The following is a 17,568-nucleotide window of genomic DNA, read 5'->3' on the forward strand; positions in this document are numbered from 1 at the left end:
CTGATGATAGGATGGAGTAAGTGCAAAGGTAAGGTTACTTTTGTCTCTTTATTATTATTATTATTATTATATTTTGAATAAAGTTTTTTTGTTTATGACAAATATATAAATATTAAAAAAAAGTATTTATATTAAAAATAAAATAAAGAATAATGATAATAAATTTCATAAACCAAAACAGATATTTTAATGGAACCATGGTTAAGTCAAACCTCTAACCATGGTTAAAAAACCACTTTAAATCCATCGCAACCACTTGGCATGCAAATACATGGCGGCACTGACATTACTATAGATCGATCGCACACGAATAAAAGATGATGATCGGAGATCGAGTTCGCTTTCATCCCACCGTCCAAATTCCGTCTTGGGATTACCCTTTTGCCGAAGATCAGGCGGCCCACGTTCAGTCCCCTGTTACACACAATGTTGATGTTTTGCAGTACGAGAAAGCTTTGGCGGCTTTGCAGCGCTACCTGCCCTCCAACAAGGAGGATGTCGTGGCGGAAGAGGATGGAGATTCAGATGATTTCGACTTCCCGGTGGACGCGTTTTCCTGCGACAATTTCCGGATGTTCGAGTTTAAGGTGAAGAAATGCACGCGTGCGAGGCCGCATGACTGGACGGAGTGCCCGTACGCGCACCCTGGAGAGAAGGCCCGCCGCCGGGACCCACGGAAGTACCACTACTCTGGGAGCGCGTGCCCTGATTTCAGGAAAGGCGCGTGTAGGAGTGGAGACGGCTGCGAATACGCGCACGGCGTGTTCGAGTGCTGGCTTCATCCGGCACGCTATCGCACGGAGCCATGCAAGGATGGGACCCACTGCCGGCGGCGCGTTTGTTTCTTTGCCCATACACCGGATCAGCTCCGGGTTCTGCCACACTCTAGCCCGGACGCTTCTCCCGGTCGGCTGGGGTGCGGGTCTCCGTGTCAACCCGAATACCGTGGCCCGTTCGGATACTCTCCGAAATCGTCACCATACTCCCCGCCGCCGTCCCCGAGGACCTTATCTCCCCCGCTGTCACCGAGCGTAGCAGCACTGAGTCAACTCACAGAATCGGTTCGCTCTTTGCGAATCGGCCAACCGAATGTAGGAACGGGGATGGGGTCACCGTCGTGGGGTCTTCAGCTGGGTTCCGGTTTCGGATCTCCTCGGAGCCCGAACACCCATCGGGTCGGATTCATGAGCCTACCAACAACTCCGATTCGGCCACGAATCCCCACCGCTTTCGACATATGGGAAACTTGTCGCGAGGAAGAACCAGTCATGGAGCGAGTGGAATCAGGAAAGCACCTGCGCGAGAGAATCTACGCCAAACTGAGCAAAGAGAATTCTCTGGATCGGGTTGATCCGATGCTTGGGTTCCAGAATCCATGAACCGAGTGACCGGGTCGGGCTCGTTTTTGTTGAATGTAAATAATGTTTCTTTTGACTGAGCTTCATTCAAGCTCTTTTGTAAATATGGGTATTTGGGTCGGGTTTGAAGTACTCGGCACCAAGAATTTTGCAGATTTCTGTACACACTTTGTACATTCTGGAGTTTATCTACTTATCCACTTAAATTCGATTATGTTCTTTTTATTTAAAAATAATAATCTCAAACTTCCGACTTTAACGAATTCATTAGCAAGTTTGTATTTCGAAATTTTAGTTTAATAACTATTGTAAACTAACGGACGTGGGATTTTTGGTGTCACTCGGGGCATCCACTTGGTGCATTTTAATAATGTATCAATGTGGGTGCATGAATTATTAATCTTGGCTACCATGTCAGCTAAAAAATTCATCAAAATGAACAGCATTATTTCGTAAACCGTCGCAAGTTGAAAAACGTCGCTACTTGCGACGGTTTATTAAAATCCGTAGCTACTTGCGACGGTTTGTGAAAAACCGTCGCTACGTGCAACATTTTTTTTACATAATGTCTTAATGTCAAATTAGAATATAATGTCAAACTAACTGTTTAAATAAAAGAGTCAATTTTTTTCATTTTTTAATAATATTTTAATGAATTTGAAATTAAGTTATTTTTAAAATAATAATACTAATTATTTTTAATAATATTTGTTATAAAATTTTAACAAAATTAGAAAGATATTGAATTAATTAAAATTTAAAAAAAATGAGTAAGTGGACAGTGGAACTCATAAATAATGAAAGTTGATATTAAATGAATGTGAGTGTGTGTTAATAATGGGAAAGTGTTAATGTAATGAATATGTGGCTCGTGGACCCCATAATTTTTGAGGAGATGGAAAGTTAATAACATAGATAAATGTGGACGGATGCGGATGCCCTCATAGCGGAAAGAAATGCCTATTTTTTTATGAGGAGTTTTCTTATGAGACGGTCCCCCGGATCTTTATCTGTGAGATGGGTTTATTCCATCGATATTCACAATAAAAAATATAACTCTAAGCATAAAAAGTAATATTTTTTCATGGATGACATTAATATGAGATCCGTTTCATAAATACGATCTGTGAGACTGTCTTACACAAGTTTTTGTCATTTTTCATGATGAAGTAATTTGTTTACAATTTCTCGTCAAAGTATTTATATATAAAACATACATTTTTCAATAATAAAATTATCATTAATACATGCTGGTTCAATTTTTTTTTAACGTAAATTAAGAAAAACATTTTAAAATCGATCTTTTTTATTTTATCTATATTCAATAACTTCTAATACTTCGTTAATAAGGATATAATGGCGGAAAAAAAATGTTATTAAATAAAAAAATTAGACTATAATTTATAAGTCTCGAAAATCAAAACAGAGACAAAAAATGAAGGTGATGGTGTCTGCCTTGAGCACTGTTGGAACTGAAGATGACATATCAACGGCCCACAAATCACAATCTAAAATGGACCCCACATTGTAATTATAATATGTTTATCCAAACTTTTGTTTAATTAAAGAAGGACTTAAAAATAATGGGTGAGGTGTAACTTTAATTGATAAGCTTGTACTCCTCCATTCTTATCCCTTCCCACTAAAACGCCTAGTCATTAGAAAAATAACACTATAATCCCCATGTGTGTGTGTATATATATATACGAATTTGTTACCCTGCACACCAGGTGTGCAGGGTATCATGAGCACCGCTTATGTGGCGGTGCATGATTGATCAGCCTTTTTAAAAAAAAACAAAACAAAAAATTTTGTGTGGTTGTGAGTGTGCCACGTAGGCAGACGCCCACAGGTGTGCATGAAAAGACTGTGCAGGGTATCATTGCTATTAGAATACAAGTATTTAATATAACATGTTTTTGGAATTCAAAATAATGTTTGATAAGATATTTCGTAAGATGTTCAATGTCTTTAAAGTAATTAATAAGAGACGTCCAAAATGTCATACCTTACATTATCTTTATATTTGGTAGTATGAAATACATTTACGAAGTCCTTTATGGTATGTGCGATTCATATATTGTTGTTTGTTTATCACAATGATTGAAAAATATATGATATGTATTGAATAGAACATAACTATTACTACAAACTATAATTTTTGTGTGTAATAACATATATTTAACTGAATATTGATGTTCATTGATGTAAAAGTCCATTAAAAAAATTTTAAAATTCAAAGTGGATTGGGATTTAATAAAAAGTGGATATTTTTTAGTGCAATTATTTTTGTATTCTTATGATCATATCCAAGATCACCTTTATTTTATGAATTTAAATTCAGGAGAGATGGACATAGAATATGCACAGATAAAGGGGTATAAATATTGGGAAAAAAAATCATTAACATTAATTATTCTATTTTTACTTAAAAATTTACACAATGTAATATGTATCAACGCATTTTTGTGCGTTATATATATATATATATATAAATGGACCCACTGAGTTTTTTTATATGTTATCTTTAATTTAGGTCCGTTCACTCGATTAGGGACATCTTTAAAAAATTGGGCCCATTTTTTGTTTTCCTTTTCTTTCTTTCTTTCTTTTTTTTTTTTTAAAAAAAAACTTTTGTGTACATATGCTTTAAAAAAAAAGAGGTAAACTGGCTTTGTTTTTGTAATTTTGTATTTATTAAGCCAATTATATATATAAATATATCACATTTTAATTTAAATCCATTATATAAATAGAAATTACCTATAATTTTTACACATTAAAGATCTATATCACGTTGGATATATTAGAGTCCAACTAATCCAAAATTTATAGGTCGAAGTGCAAAAAATAAATTATCATGCCCAAACATTTTCCAAAAATGTTTTGGACCATGAGTTGGTTCTTGTGGCTTTGTTTCATTGATTCGCCTTTGGAAACATTTGGAAGAACCAAATTGGGGTAATCCATTGGGAGAGTCTTCGGAGGTACAGCGGGTTCTATAGGTTTTTCTGAAGAAGCAACGTCGTCCTCGACAAGATGAGGTGATAAAAGCGGTTTACTCGACCCTACCTCTGTTGGCAGTGCCCGCAAGGGTCGATCCAACGGCTCGGATTTTTCCAAGTCAATTTTTTTTTTAACATGGAGGTGGGCCCGGATCACTCATGTGGAGTGATCTGGGCCGTTCATTGCCCGTGCGGGCAGTGCCTGCACGGGGAGGGTGAAATAACCCGATAAAAGCCATGCCTTTCTGAACCTGACACAAAATTATGCTGAGTGACATTATGATTTAGCATTATAGTGAGAAACAGCAAATAAAGCATGAAAATTGAGTTGCGTCATAGAAACCCGAAGCCAATTAAACTGCGCACCAACCTTTATCAGTCTATGCAACTTGAATATCTGACACCCAAAAATTCGTTTTTGGCTGCAAATAAAGAAAATATTATGTCAAAAACTGAAAGGGAAAGTTAATGAAGCTTTGCAGAAAACCAAAGAAGGAATTGATGAAGGGATAGCTGAAATGCACCGAAAAAACTAAAACTTCATCTGTAAAATTTCTAAAATAACTAGTACTTTCCTCCTCTGAAACTATTTTTGTCACCTCCTTTGCCACTATTCTTCAATCCTCCATTGTCTGGAAGGCCAACATATCCAACACTTTACCAACTTTCACCCAAAACTTTAAGTGTCTTTCAAATGCCCATCCTTATCTAATTTTTGGATATTCAACACTACCCTCAAGTTGGGTTGTACATGTCAATCATGCCCAACTTAGATACCAAGTCTTCAAATGTAGGGCGAAACAGGGCCTTTGTTACTGTGTCTGCAACTTGTGAATGGCTAGGAACGTGGCATGGTTACAAGATTTGTTGGAAAAGTCAAGAAAGGCAGCACAGGAAAGGAAAACATGTAATAATTGTGTGTTGCCTATTTTGCAGGAAGTTTCGCAGAATTGATGGAATACGCGTTTTTAACGCGTGTTCACACGGTCAGGGGGCTCTATAAATAGAGCTCCCCCTTCATTCTGAAATCTTCCATTCTTCGAGTTTTCTCTCATCTTATAAGCATTTGAGTGCTTAGTTCTATAATATTTGTGAGGTATTTTGTTCTCCTGTATTAAGAGAGTGTGTGTTCTCTTTGGAAACACAGTGAGTGAGTTGTACACCATAAAATATTATAGTGGAATTCTTTTCATCTTGCCCGTGGTTTTTACCATAATAATTTTTAGGGGTTTTCCACGTAAATCTCGGTGTCCAGTTTATTCTTTATTTTCGGGTTTTATTATCTCAAATTCCGCACGTGGGACCAACAAGATTCTCTTCTCAATCTTTTCATTTATGGAATGACGATTGACCTAAACATGCTTAGTTCGATCATGATCAACTGGATCCTTGACTATATTTATTGCAGCTTGATTGTCACACTTCAGTTCCACAGTCTGATGGCCTTCCAATTTAAGTTCAGTCAACAATATTTGAAGTCATATATCTTCGCAAATTCCATTGGCCGAGGACCGAAATTCCGCTTGTGCACTACTTCTTGCCACTACAGTTTGCTTCTTGCTACGTCGTTACTAGGTTACCCCATTCAAACGAACAGTACCTAGATGTGGATTGTATGTCAGTAGAAGATCCCGCTCAGTTAACATCACTGTATAACTTTATATTTCTTGTGGTAGTTCTACGAAAACAGAGTCTTATTCTAGGGAACCCTTTTGGGTACTTCAATATATATATATATATATATTATTTAGGACATTTACACTAGATTTCTCCTTGCTGGTCGAAAGGAGACTTGATAAAGATTTTGGGTGTATAACTAATTTAATTTTGACACGTACAGAAAATGTACCTGATTTGCTCATTTGTCCTCGTGTATAAATAGCATGCCAAGAAAAAAAAAAGAATTAATTACTTAAATTGTTACACTGCATCATAGAGGGATGATGCATGGTGATTTGATGTTTTCTTGCAACATATCCAACGAGGTTGTATTTAGATCGAAAAATTTGAATGTATTTGATTTAAAATTTACATCTCAGATCTATTGTATGCATGTAACTCAAAATTATAATGAAATATTTGAAATCAATTGTGTTACATGACATATTTTTTTGCTTCGATTTTAAATTTATAGTTCAATCCAATTATTTAAAATCATCCCATAAATATAAATCCTTATATTAAAATGAAATACAAAAAAAATTAGGGCTAACTTCAGTTTATATAAATGAACTATTCTAATCATATAAATTAAATTATCTACATCTATTCGATGTCATTGAACTCTATATTAATTTAGGTTGCACTTGAATTAACGGATTTGAGACGATGAATTTCAAATTCATTAATTTGCTTAGTTAGATAAACAAAATATAATATAATTATATGTGATGAATTTCAGATGTAAAAAAATAATATTATTCAAACTACTTCTCAAATCAAACTCGTTTCAATAAATTCATAAATCCAAATTCAACCTCGTGATTTTGATTATTATTACATATGATTTCAATTTTTAGTATTAGAAACCCTAACCATATGACAAAATTTTGGTTTCGGTTTCGATTTCGATTTCGGTTCCGTTTAGGGGACCGTGGTCGGGTGTATGGGTTCGCAAGTGTCGGACCATGATCGACGACCATAAATGAGTCTAGCGTATAAATAGAAAGACGAAATCGTTGGCTTAATCCCGATGTCGCGTTAGGATGAAACGCGACAATTGTATTCAGATACCTACGTAAAAGTAGAGCAAGGACACGAGCGAGAATTCCGGAGATTCGAAGCTTTTACATTCAAGAATGGTGAACTACATGTTGATGATAAGCGCGGAGCTTGAGAATCTCACTGACCTCCAGCCTCAGGACGGTTGCGATGATGCTAACTTCGCCTACTACTTCAAGGTATCTCCCTTTTTCTTTTTTGTCGATTTTGTCCACAACTTTTGACTAAATCTGAGATTATTTATGAATTATGATCGTATTTGAACTTGTATGTCGGATTCGGTAGTTCTGATCACCCATAGGTTGCAATATATTCTCAGTTTTGTCGCTTTATTTCGATTATTATTTATGTTTAGGTTAATGCGTTGATTTGGTTTCCTCTCTGTATTTTTCAGGGGCAGAGATTATTGTATGCCTGTTTAGTTTAGTTTAGTTGTCACTTCCATTTGCTGTTTAATCAGCCATTTTGGATCATAGTTTTCATGCTCAACTCATTTGTAATTTATTTGTGGAATTCCATGCCTTAATTGTGATAGTATGCTAATATGGTGCTGTCAGAATTTTTCCCTATATTTTCACGTTGCATTCTCTGAGTGTTAGCTAAAGGTTTTTGTCTAATTTAGTTGCACTGACTTTGAAATAGCTTGAACCTAGATAACATGCAGACGGTAAACGTAAATCTTTACGAATGAGCATATGAGGGCAGGTAAATTATATGATGTTGCTGAGATTTTTTATGGTTGGTATTGTCTAGATTTATATCTATGTAATGGCATCCTGGTCTTTCCGGAATAGTATGTCCTGTTTCCTGATGTGTATTTTACAGCTGGTAACTGTCAATGTGGTGGGCTGGAAAGCTAAATGATATCCGTTGCTATTCGTGTAAATGTCACGCCTAATTGTTTCTTATTAAATTCTCTTTCAAGTTGTTAAATTAGTGTGGGGAATGGGGATCATCGTTTGAGCCTTCGTTTTGATTAATGTAAGTTGTTAACTTGATTTGAGTACATGTAATTGACATTTGTTTATTTCCCATGTTTTAGCATAAAAGAGTTATTATCACTTTGTAAAATCTTTTATGGTCAACTTGTTTGATATAAGGCGTGTTTCAGCTTATTTACATTATGGATCATGGCATTTCATGAATATCACATAAAATGACCATCCAAATGGGATTCAGATCTGATAATGATTTTTAAGTTATCTTGACTAATTAAACCTTGTTTTGAATATACTTGAAGTAGAATCGGTAACAATTTTCATTCTTCAAAAATCATTCCTCACACTTTTGTGTACTTTTCATCAACTACATTTAGCTGAAATGTGGAAACTGTGGAGAAGTGACACAGAAAGAAACTTGTGTTAGCTTGAATGAGACAGTTTCTTCTACAAAAGGCAAGGGTGAAACCCATCTTGCACAAAAGGTAAACTCTCCCTCACACACACACACACACACACAAGAATAATATCTGGCAACATATATTTTTGTTTTCTTAAATACCTGTTAGACTAATTGATTTAGGTTTGGCGAGGATAATTTGTTATTTTATAGTAATTTCTTATTTTTTTCAACTTCCAGTGCAAGTTTTGTACTAGGGAAGGAACTGTGACTATGATCAGTGGTCGGGGCCGTCCTCTTACTCAGGCAGATGCTGAGAATGGAAAGTCTGCTCCTCTAATGTTATTTGACTGCAGGGGTTATGAGCCTCTGGACTTTGTATTTGGTAGCGCGTGGAAAGTTGAATCAGTGCGTCAAATTATTTTTTATCTGTTTTGAGTGTGAAAACATTTTTTTCTCATGCATCTTCAGAGCTTACTTTATAATTTGTTGAGTATTAATTTCTTATCTACAAAACTCGATGCTCTGCATTTATTGATAGAAGAAGGAAATAATATTATTTTGTTGTGTTACAAGGGTTGAGAAAATAGTTGATGTTTTCTTGCTGCTGATAAAGGAGTTTAGGTGATGATAATTCAGGAATTCTATCGCAGTGATAGTTTTTATATGCCTTTTGCCCTTAGTTATGACAGCTTAGAAAACCAAGGCCCTATAAATTTATCTCATTGTCTGACTACTAATTGGAGAAAGGAACCTACCAATTTCTATGTTGAGGTATCGATGGTTGTACTCAGATACTTTTGGTTTGGCTGATTAAATAGAGTAAACCTGAAAAGAAAACGTAACAATGGAATATGGAAGAAGGAAAAGCTAAGTATCACAAAGTTTACACTTCAGTGTGCCTCTGTTCCAAATTTCGTTGCTTTCCTTATTGTGAGGAGCACAACCATCAAATGGGGGAGTAGGGACAGTTGAATGGTCAACTTCCTAACACGAAAGATTACAAATCTTTCAAGTTTTACGTCCCCACTGCTTCATGAAAAATTGAGTTGGCCAACTAAAATTTTAAGCTCTCCTTGCAACTTGTCGATTATTTTTTTTTGCCAATCTTGTTCTTTCTTCTATTTTTTATGAAATGTAACTCTCTTTCACAAACATTTTGTCATGATTCTTTTGAGTGCTGCATTGTTGCTTTCGTTTACATTATTTGCTCTTTTTGTTTCCCCTTAGATCGAAGGAACCACGTTTACAGATGTTGACTTGTCCGGAGGGGAGTTTGTTGAATATGATGAAAAGGGTGGATGCCCTGTCATGATCTCTAACCTTCTTGCAGTATTCACTGTAGTTAAGTAACTCAAACAATCTCTTCCTGAATTATTCTAGGAAATAAGTTGGGCATCGGCATCTAACTGCTACTAAACTTGTATGTAAAAGGATGACATCTTTTGTGTGATTGATACCTGTTGTTTTTCTGCACTTCAATTTTATGCTACACTTGGTTTTTTGGTTTGCCTTGTTGATTGGGCCTAAAAATTGACACGTGTTTTCTATAAAATGTAAATAAACTAGTCAGATATATAATTTTGGTCAAATAATTTTTTGTTTTAGAATCTTCATTTGCCTTCTCATTTGAAAAAAACATGCAATCTCGTGATTATATTATTAAAGTTTGTAGTAATAGTGACAAAATAATGTCATAGTCCGGTTTTCATAATGCCATAAATGCCTCTCTTATAATGGAATCACTCCAACCATGTGTGATTATTGCTTACTCAAAATTTTTATTTATTTTGAAATAAATTTTAAATTTTATAAAAAAGAAAAAAAAAATACTAGAAACAAGAGAAAATGTAATTTGATTTTATATTTTTCTAAATTTGGTTTCTATTTTGTTTTAACAATAGTGTTTAAAAAATAAAAATCGAATGTACACTCAAATAACGTGTGTATAAAATTGAGTATTAAATTAATATAAATTTTAAAATAATAATTAAATTTTTGGAAGCGTTATATATTAATGCTATTGGCTTAATTTTATTATATTATATTTTTATTTTTGAAGGAATTGATTTTTTTTTTTAATAGGAAACATATTTTGGAAGGTAATTGTAACGTAGAGTGTCAAATTGAACCGTTCATTCATTTGCGCTGAACAAGTGTACAAATTTTCAAATATCACATTTTTACGATTCCTTAACATTCCTCTACTCCGAGTCTGATTCCATGTTGTTGCCCATAGCCTTCAAGCCTCTTGGTCTCTGAAAATGGTGAAGTGATGCGTCAATTATAAAGAATTTCAAAAAAAGAAAACACGATTTATACAATACCACTTTATGATCATGAATTTGTGTCCATTTAGATATTCGACGAAAAAAAGAGGATATTTTTATGTGTGCTAACGATTTAATAACAATCTTGGTAACTTCGTAATGTTTCAGTTTATGTTCCAACCTATTATCTGTATATACCAAGAAAGATATATGATAAAATGAAACTAATACGAAATATTTACTTAGGGGGGGTGGGGTAAGTTATTCTGGTTCAAGGTTTCTTTAAACTATATCATGGAGAAACAAAGAGAGTACCTTCTTGGAAACTTTCTTCTCTCGAACCTCGTATCGTTCAAGGGTTAGATCGCATAACCATGAACCTGGGCATACCAACTGCAATTGCAACCAAACATTCAGAATCAGACCGGATTTGAATCCAAATTCCGATGGATATACAGGATAATACTGTTTCTTCCATATTTCATGTATTTTTAGTAAATGTCGTATTTTTAAAAGCATGTATCTTCATGATCTATCTAAATTTATAAGATGACGCAAAATAGAATTCACAATGACATGCATAAAATATTGTACATGAAGCTGATTGATGAATGTTTTCGACATTGGATGGTAATGAAATATCAGATGTTATTCTTGGTGCCCAACTATGAACCACTAATGACAGAAATTGACTCTTGAACCTTTTAGTGCTTTGTTTATATTGAGTTGGTGGTGAGACAGAGTGGGTCATCCAATAATATATGTTTAAGCTTTATATACATATAAGAAAGAAAACAAGAAAAATAAACCCCACCAAAATTAATAATTGGCAAAAGCATATTCCCTCCACAATAATAATTAATGAAAATAGCAAAGACTCGCAGGGTAGATGGAAAATTCAGAAATATATTCAACGATGGCTTTCAGAAACGACAAAAGGGTAACTACCCAGAAGGGGCGACCAAGCGTCTAAGTTGGGAAAAAAATCGAAATTTTATAAACAATTTTCTAACTATTTGAATTCCAGCTTCCTCCTACCCTGCCAAAAATTCCTGGATCCGCTTAGTGGATCAAAAACATGGAAGTCAAAAACCAACTCTCGATAGTTGTTTGTTTATAGTTCCATTTTAATCAATCTTCGTTTGGTAGGAGGTAGCGTTATGAGATACAAACTTCTAAAAATACCGCCCGCGGCAATTCAAGATCACGAGTTTAATTTCAAGCAGGGCATAACAAATCTGGAAAAACATTAGCCATGATATGTGGATTAAACTCCTCTGGTTTATGTGTGTGTGTGTATATTTAATTCCGTTCATTCATGTGAAGTTTAACGCACAATACTTGGCTACATAAACATTAAACAAGCAAAAAGCACATTCCCGTACAGACATGTCATCCCATTTATTCACAAAGGAATGGAGGAAAGAAGGGGCACGTTATGCATGCCTGCGTCCCTGCATCCCTGGTCTAGCCTCACACTAACATTTTGGGCACACCATTTTGATATAAAGTAAAACTGAGTTGCTTTTTCACGGCTGAAACCACTTAGCCTTCATAAAGTTTGTATCGAATTGCTTATCATGGATGCCTAAGGTTTCTGATCGCAGAGATAGAAATGGAAAACTAGTAATCCTTGTTTCCGAAGATGTGAGTAAATGTGAAAAACGCACTTAAAAAAATCCAATAATGAAGCATAGCAGCATATGTAATACGAACCAAGCGGAAGAGTTGAAATAAACATGAGTCAACCTAACTAGCCACGAATAAATGGAAACAATGTAAGCAAAATCACGGATGAAAGAGCAAAGCATCCTATACTTTCAGCACAATGCAAGCAACTAATTCGAGGTAATGATAAATAATGGACTTATTTGAATGCAGCAAATAGAGAAAAGAGAGGGGAGCAGTAAAACTAACATTGACCGTGCGCTGAATTAACTTGGCTCGTTTCTTTGGCCTTTGAGGAAGTTTGGAGCCTTTAATTGCCATGAAATCCTCTTCTTTTTCCTTATTTGTCAAGGCGATCACAAACTTAGGCGGCCACACTATGGCGACAGGCTCATTACCTGACAAAAACCCACCATTCTTCCCTTCATGGGCTGTCTCCGATGACCCAGAACCACCACTTCCGCCACTGCCCTGGTGGTGATGGTGGTCATTTTGTTGATTACCATTATTATTGCTATTCTTTTTATTGTTGGGGCTGGTGCCGCAACTAGCTTTGATCTTATCACCACCTCTATCCGGTGAAGCCAATCCCTTCACACCGTTGCTATGTCCCCTCATACCAATCCAACTCTCTGAATTCCTAAAGGAAATAAGAAATTACAGGTTACAACGACATATGCATCCCATCCAAGTGGAGAGGGTACGAGAAAAACTGACATATACTATGAAGTTACCAAAAGTACAAAATACTTTCTAATTTAATTCACAGATTAAAAAATTTCGCTCCAAAACATGTTAAAAAACGCAGCAATGGATCGCATCATATTAAAAAAAAAACACGAGACATTCACAACACATAAATCAATTACCCAAAAAATTTACAACCCAAAAGCTGGTAAAAAAAGGGTTCACTTTTTTCCAGAAAAAAAAACTAAAGAAAAAAAATTGGTGGAGGTGAAATTACAGGAATAACCTTGTAGGGTAGTTGTATATCACAAGGTTTGGCGTAGAAAAATGAGAGCCGTCAAGGGAGGGTGTGGTTGTGATTTGGGTCAGCTTTTATATTTAGAAGGCTCAAGAATTCAAGAAATTTGACAGATGCGAGAAATCTGAAGCATAAATACGAAGCAGAGTTGGAAAGGAGAAACTTCAAGGATTAGAATATAATTCTGTGGAATAAAATCTGGGCCTTTGGATCGAAACAATATGTCTGAATTTTCTGAAGAGTATACGTGTCCTAAAATTCATATTAGTAATCACCTAATTCATTCATTCATGAAAAAGGAAGGGGATCAAAGGACAAATGGCGGCCCACTTTCCAAAGTTTCCATTATCAACCACTGCAGATAAAATATTAAAACCTAATTTGTTTTTGTTTGCAAAATAAATTTTTTATACCCAAAAAAAAATTACTATATATATATTTTTTATTTTCACGTATTAAAACATATTTCCTCAATATTTTTACAAATATCAAAATAAATATTAAATGAACTTTTCTTTGCCATCAAGGAAAACAGTTTTGAATAAGTATTTTGTGACACTGTTTCATGAATCTTTATCCGTGAGACGGATCAACCTTATCGATATTTACAATAAAAAATAATACTCTTAGCATAAAAAGTAATACTTTTTCATGGATGACTCAAATAAGATATCCGTCTTACAAAATACGACTCGTGAGACCATATCACACAAGTTTTTGACAACAATTTTATATGACAATGTCCCCAACAAAAAAAATAAAAAAAATGTTATATTATTATTTCATATTCTAAATTTTAATATAAATGCATACCAAACTTAACAGCAAACTGATGATGCTGCGCTCCGTCATATTCCCGTAATATCTCGTAAGATCTATCTTCTCAAAAATTATTTATTTAATGAAACTATATATTTTTATACATTATATTGAGTTATTCATAAATCTTACAATTACAATATATGATCAACTTAGGATGTAATAGAATTAAAGAAAGAATAATTTTTAAATGTACCAAAATTAAAATTATATCGAGAAATTTTAATTTGAATAAATAAATCCTAATATTGTTTTTTTTCTAAAAACAGGAAATTAATTAGTAGTGTAAAAAAAAATAACGATTCTTTTAAAAATTTTAAAAAAACTAAAACCTGACAAAACAAAATCTCAAAAATCTTACACGTAAAAATAGGGAGAGAGAAAACCTCAAAATTCGATGAGAAGGTGACGGCGGACGTTGACGGAGATTCACACTCACATTCCCGTTGGCCTTTTCTGCGTTTATCTGCTGAAGCCAATTCGGATCCTTGGTTAGATCCGATCTAATTACCCGACGACTGACCCGGGTCATGGGTCGACCGGATCCGGAGCTTGAGTCCTTGTTCGTTTGGATCTTCATGCAGCGCAGCCTTTTCCTATTACCCCACTGCAGCACGAATTCGGACGACATCGTAGAGGTTGTTGACCTGGGCTCGGATCTCAACAATAGTGGCCCTTCTCTATTATTGGTGGATTGGCCATTGTTCCTCTCCATATTCAAAATCACCTGTTCAATCCAATCAGATTTCCGCCATTAGCGTTAACGGAAGTTCAGATTCTGTTAGCTAACAGTTCCTCCGAGGAAAAAAAATGCAGAATTCAGCTGACAGATGGCTAAGAATTGCTCTGTAAGCTGCGCTTTGGTTATATATTTTGGCCAAATGCATAGATAAACAAGCATAACAAGGGGGAAGCCCATAAATTTTACACCACCAGGAATTGATGAAGAAATGGAAATAGATTTGGGTTTCCGGCAGGGAGGATGGTAAAACATGCAGTACTGTCTGGTAATCTGGTTTGGTTTTCTGGGTTTGCCGAAGGAATCGAGGAGAAACTGAGCAAAATTCTGTCATATCCAAATGCAAAGGAGGGTTGAAAAATATGAAGAAAATAAGTCTGGTTGGCACCTTAGCCTATGAAAAATTTTAAGACAGAGAAGACGATATCTCCAGATTGAGAGGTAGGAGAAGATGGAAATCGATGCGATTCGGGGGTTAAAAGGCAGATATACGCGGGCGAGTCACCAAATTCCATCACCATATCCATTACCTGGAGGTTTCAATTAAAACACGGGACTGTACGGATTCAGAGTAGAACTCTGTTTTTTTTTCTCCTCTTTCAGTGGGAAATTTTGACGAAATCGATCGTAATATTCTCTGAGAATCAATACCGAAGAACACCGAAACCGATTGCTCTGAATCTGCAGTCACAGAAGGTAAATATTTATGAGAAACAATTCAAATTCAACCATCTTTTTCCGATGTTTACTGAGATGAAAATTTATAACACCTTGTCTACTCTGATTTTGGCCGAAAAATTGCTGATGATTTTCTCACAAAAAACTTCAAGAAAGATGAATTAATATCGTGTACCTGACCAGAGACTCGAAATCTACCCTTCAGCCTCTGTCAACTCACGCATACAGCGATTTCAACCAGTCATTCGAACAGATCCAAGCCTCGAGTGCAATCTTCGACAGCAATTTCAACGTGAAAAACAACAAACCTGAGCTTCGATCCAAGGCTTTTGTATTTTTCCTACAGACAAGAAACTAACATCAAATCTACGCAGACGAACCTGTAAAACAAAAATTAAGAAAATAAACTCGTCAATTACGAAGAGAACAAAAAAAGAACCGGCGAATGGAAACACGATGATGATTACAAACCTCTGCGTTCAAATTTCTTTCGAGAAATCCGATAGTTCTTCAGCCTTTTCAAAGCTTGGAATCTCATCCAATCGTCGACACCTTCTTGAAAACGACTTCAAATCGCTTGAAAATGCACCTGTGATGCATAATATACATACATATCACATGTTAAATCCGAGATACAGAACTCATATATCTTCGGAAAACTCAAAAACAGAAACAAAGACCATCTTCTGAAAATTATAGATTCACTGCATTTCACGCACCAAATTCTCCATTTTAATGAATTTTCAAAAAAATCTGACAAAAGAAGAAAATTGAGAGAGAAGCTCTTTGTTCTTCTTGTGAAGAATGAGAAGAATATGAAATTACTTTTTCTTTTTTACTTCTGAACTACAATCCCATTTTTATACCCTCTCGTTTACACTCCGTTCTCTAACTCGATCTACACCGTTGAAAATAATTAACGGACTGGATTGCTTCTTCAAAAAAATTTGAAACGCCGTTAGTGGTCCCCAATTCAACACCGGATATCTCGTAACGACGTTAATGCACCAAACGGAATCTATATCGTGCTGTGAGATCGCTCGATATAAATATAACTAAATATAAATTTAATACAAGTTTAATTATTCACTTTAATTAAATTATATAAGAAATAATTAAAAATTCATAGATTAAAAACGAAGTTGATAATTGTTAAATTTCGTTGTCGTGAACACTGATAAAGTGACACTTATCTATTAAAAATAATAAAACATATAAAATTTATACATCTAATATCCTTTCTTTTCGTGAATGGACTAAAATATAATCTCCTTTCTTCAAAAAAAAATCCACAACAAAAACCTATTTTTTTTAATTGATCCGCAGCCATATATAATCATAACTTCTTATCAAAATCTAATATATAGTTTCAATCGTGTTCGTATGTTCTTTATCTACTGGCTATCATGCATATTCATTCTATGTGTATAATATAATACATAAATATTATGTAAATATAATGATAAAACTTTAAAAATTATTATCTAATACTTAATTTCAGCTTATATTTACATAAATAATTAGAAAAAAGTGAAATACTTAGAATATAGGCAAAAATTTATGTGAGTTTGAGACAGATCCTTTTATTTAGGTCATCCATGAAAAAATATTACTTTTTATACTAAGAGAATTACTTTTTATTGTGAATATCGATAGGGTTGACCCGTTTATTTTTTTTTTGTCATCTATGAAAAAGTATTACTTTTTATTCTAAGAGTATTACTTTTTATTGTGAATATCGATATGGTTGACCCGTCTCATAAAATACGATCAGTGAGACCGTCTCACAACATACCTACTCTAGAATATATAGGGATAGTCACATAAGGAAAGATATAAGGATAGTAGAGAATAGAAAGTAGATATTGTTACAAGTTAAATATAAGAGTAAGTCTTTTGTGAGACGGTCTCACGAATCTTTATCTGTGAGACGGTCTCACGAATCTTTATCTGTGAGACGGGTCAACCCTACCAATATTCACAATAA

The 17,568-nt window shown here is 34.7% G+C and overlaps 3 protein-coding genes across 6 annotated transcripts; 2 read left to right on the top strand and 1 right to left on the bottom strand.

Annotated features, from left to right (window-relative positions):
* Positions 1 to 257: 257 nt before the first annotated feature.
* Positions 258 to 1,572, top strand: LOC142533130 (zinc finger CCCH domain-containing protein 20-like). The gene has a single exon (XM_075639775.1). The coding sequence runs from the start codon at positions 318 to 320 to the stop codon at positions 1,377 to 1,379; it is 1,062 nt and encodes a 353-aa protein (XP_075495890.1). The 5' UTR covers positions 258 to 317; the 3' UTR covers positions 1,380 to 1,572.
* Positions 1,573 to 6,998: 5,426 nt separating this feature from the next.
* On the top strand, positions 6,999 to 9,931 carry LOC142533335 (uncharacterized). Its single transcript, XM_075640075.1, has 4 exons — positions 6,999 to 7,263; positions 8,400 to 8,507; positions 8,663 to 8,830; positions 9,653 to 9,931. The coding sequence occupies exons 1-4, from the start codon at positions 7,162 to 7,164 to the stop codon at positions 9,773 to 9,775; spliced, it is 501 nt and encodes a 166-aa protein (XP_075496190.1). The 5' UTR covers positions 6,999 to 7,161; the 3' UTR covers positions 9,776 to 9,931.
* Positions 9,932 to 10,538: 607 nt separating this feature from the next.
* LOC142532785 (uncharacterized) lies at positions 10,539 to 16,416 on the bottom strand. Of its 4 annotated transcripts, XR_012816611.1 has the most exons (9): positions 16,301 to 16,416; positions 16,053 to 16,170; positions 15,674 to 15,961; positions 15,434 to 15,584; positions 14,551 to 14,891; positions 12,610 to 13,000; positions 11,641 to 11,731; positions 11,008 to 11,085; positions 10,539 to 10,680 (listed from the first exon to the last, which is right to left on the bottom strand). XR_012816611.1 is itself a non-coding variant. In XM_075639243.1 (8 exons), exons 5-8 carry the CDS (start codon positions 14,877 to 14,879, stop codon positions 10,627 to 10,629), a joined length of 852 nt encoding a protein of 283 aa, XP_075495358.1. In that variant the 5' UTR covers positions 14,880 to 14,891; positions 15,434 to 15,584; positions 15,757 to 15,961; positions 16,053 to 16,170; positions 16,301 to 16,416; the 3' UTR covers positions 10,539 to 10,626. The 4 variants fall into 4 exon arrangements, 3 of the variants coding, with proteins under 3 accessions (XP_075495358.1, XP_075495356.1, XP_075495357.1); XM_075639243.1 differs by lacking the exon at positions 11,641 to 11,731 and having other exon boundaries at positions 15,757 to 15,961; XM_075639241.1 differs by lacking the exon at positions 11,641 to 11,731.
* Positions 16,417 to 17,568: the final 1,152 nt, after the last annotated feature.

This window comes from Primulina tabacum, chromosome 18 (genome assembly GCF_025594145.1).
Source record: "Primulina tabacum isolate GXHZ01 chromosome 18, ASM2559414v2, whole genome shotgun sequence".
In the NCBI taxonomy this organism is placed as follows: domain Eukaryota; kingdom Viridiplantae; phylum Streptophyta; class Magnoliopsida; order Lamiales; family Gesneriaceae; genus Primulina; species Primulina tabacum.

Coding starts and splice junctions, on each gene's coding strand:
- LOC142533130 (XM_075639775.1), top strand. CDS start 318: ATGATGATCGGAGATCGAGTTCGCTTTCATCCCACCGTCCAAATTCCG.
- LOC142533335 (XM_075640075.1), top strand. CDS start 7,162: ATGGTGAACTACATGTTGATGATAAGCGCGGAGCTTGAGAATCTCACT. Junction 7,264..8,399: donor ACTTCGCCTACTACTTCAAG/GTATCTCCCTTT, acceptor AACTACATTTAG/CTGAAATGTGGAAACTGTGG. Junction 8,831..9,652: donor GCGCGTGGAAAGTTGAATCA/GTGCGTCAAATT, acceptor GTTTCCCCTTAG/ATCGAAGGAACCACGTTTAC.
- LOC142532785 (XM_075639243.1), bottom strand. CDS start 14,879: ATGGAGAGGAACAATGGCCAATCCACCAATAATAGAGAAGGGCCACTA. Junction 13,001..14,550: donor CCTTCTCATCGAATTTTGAG/GTTTTCTCTCTC, acceptor TATTTCCTTTAG/GAATTCAGAGAGTTGGATTG. Junction 11,086..12,609: donor TAATTCAGCGCACGGTCAAT/GTTAGTTTTACT, acceptor TTGCAATTGCAG/TTGGTATGCCCAGGTTCATG.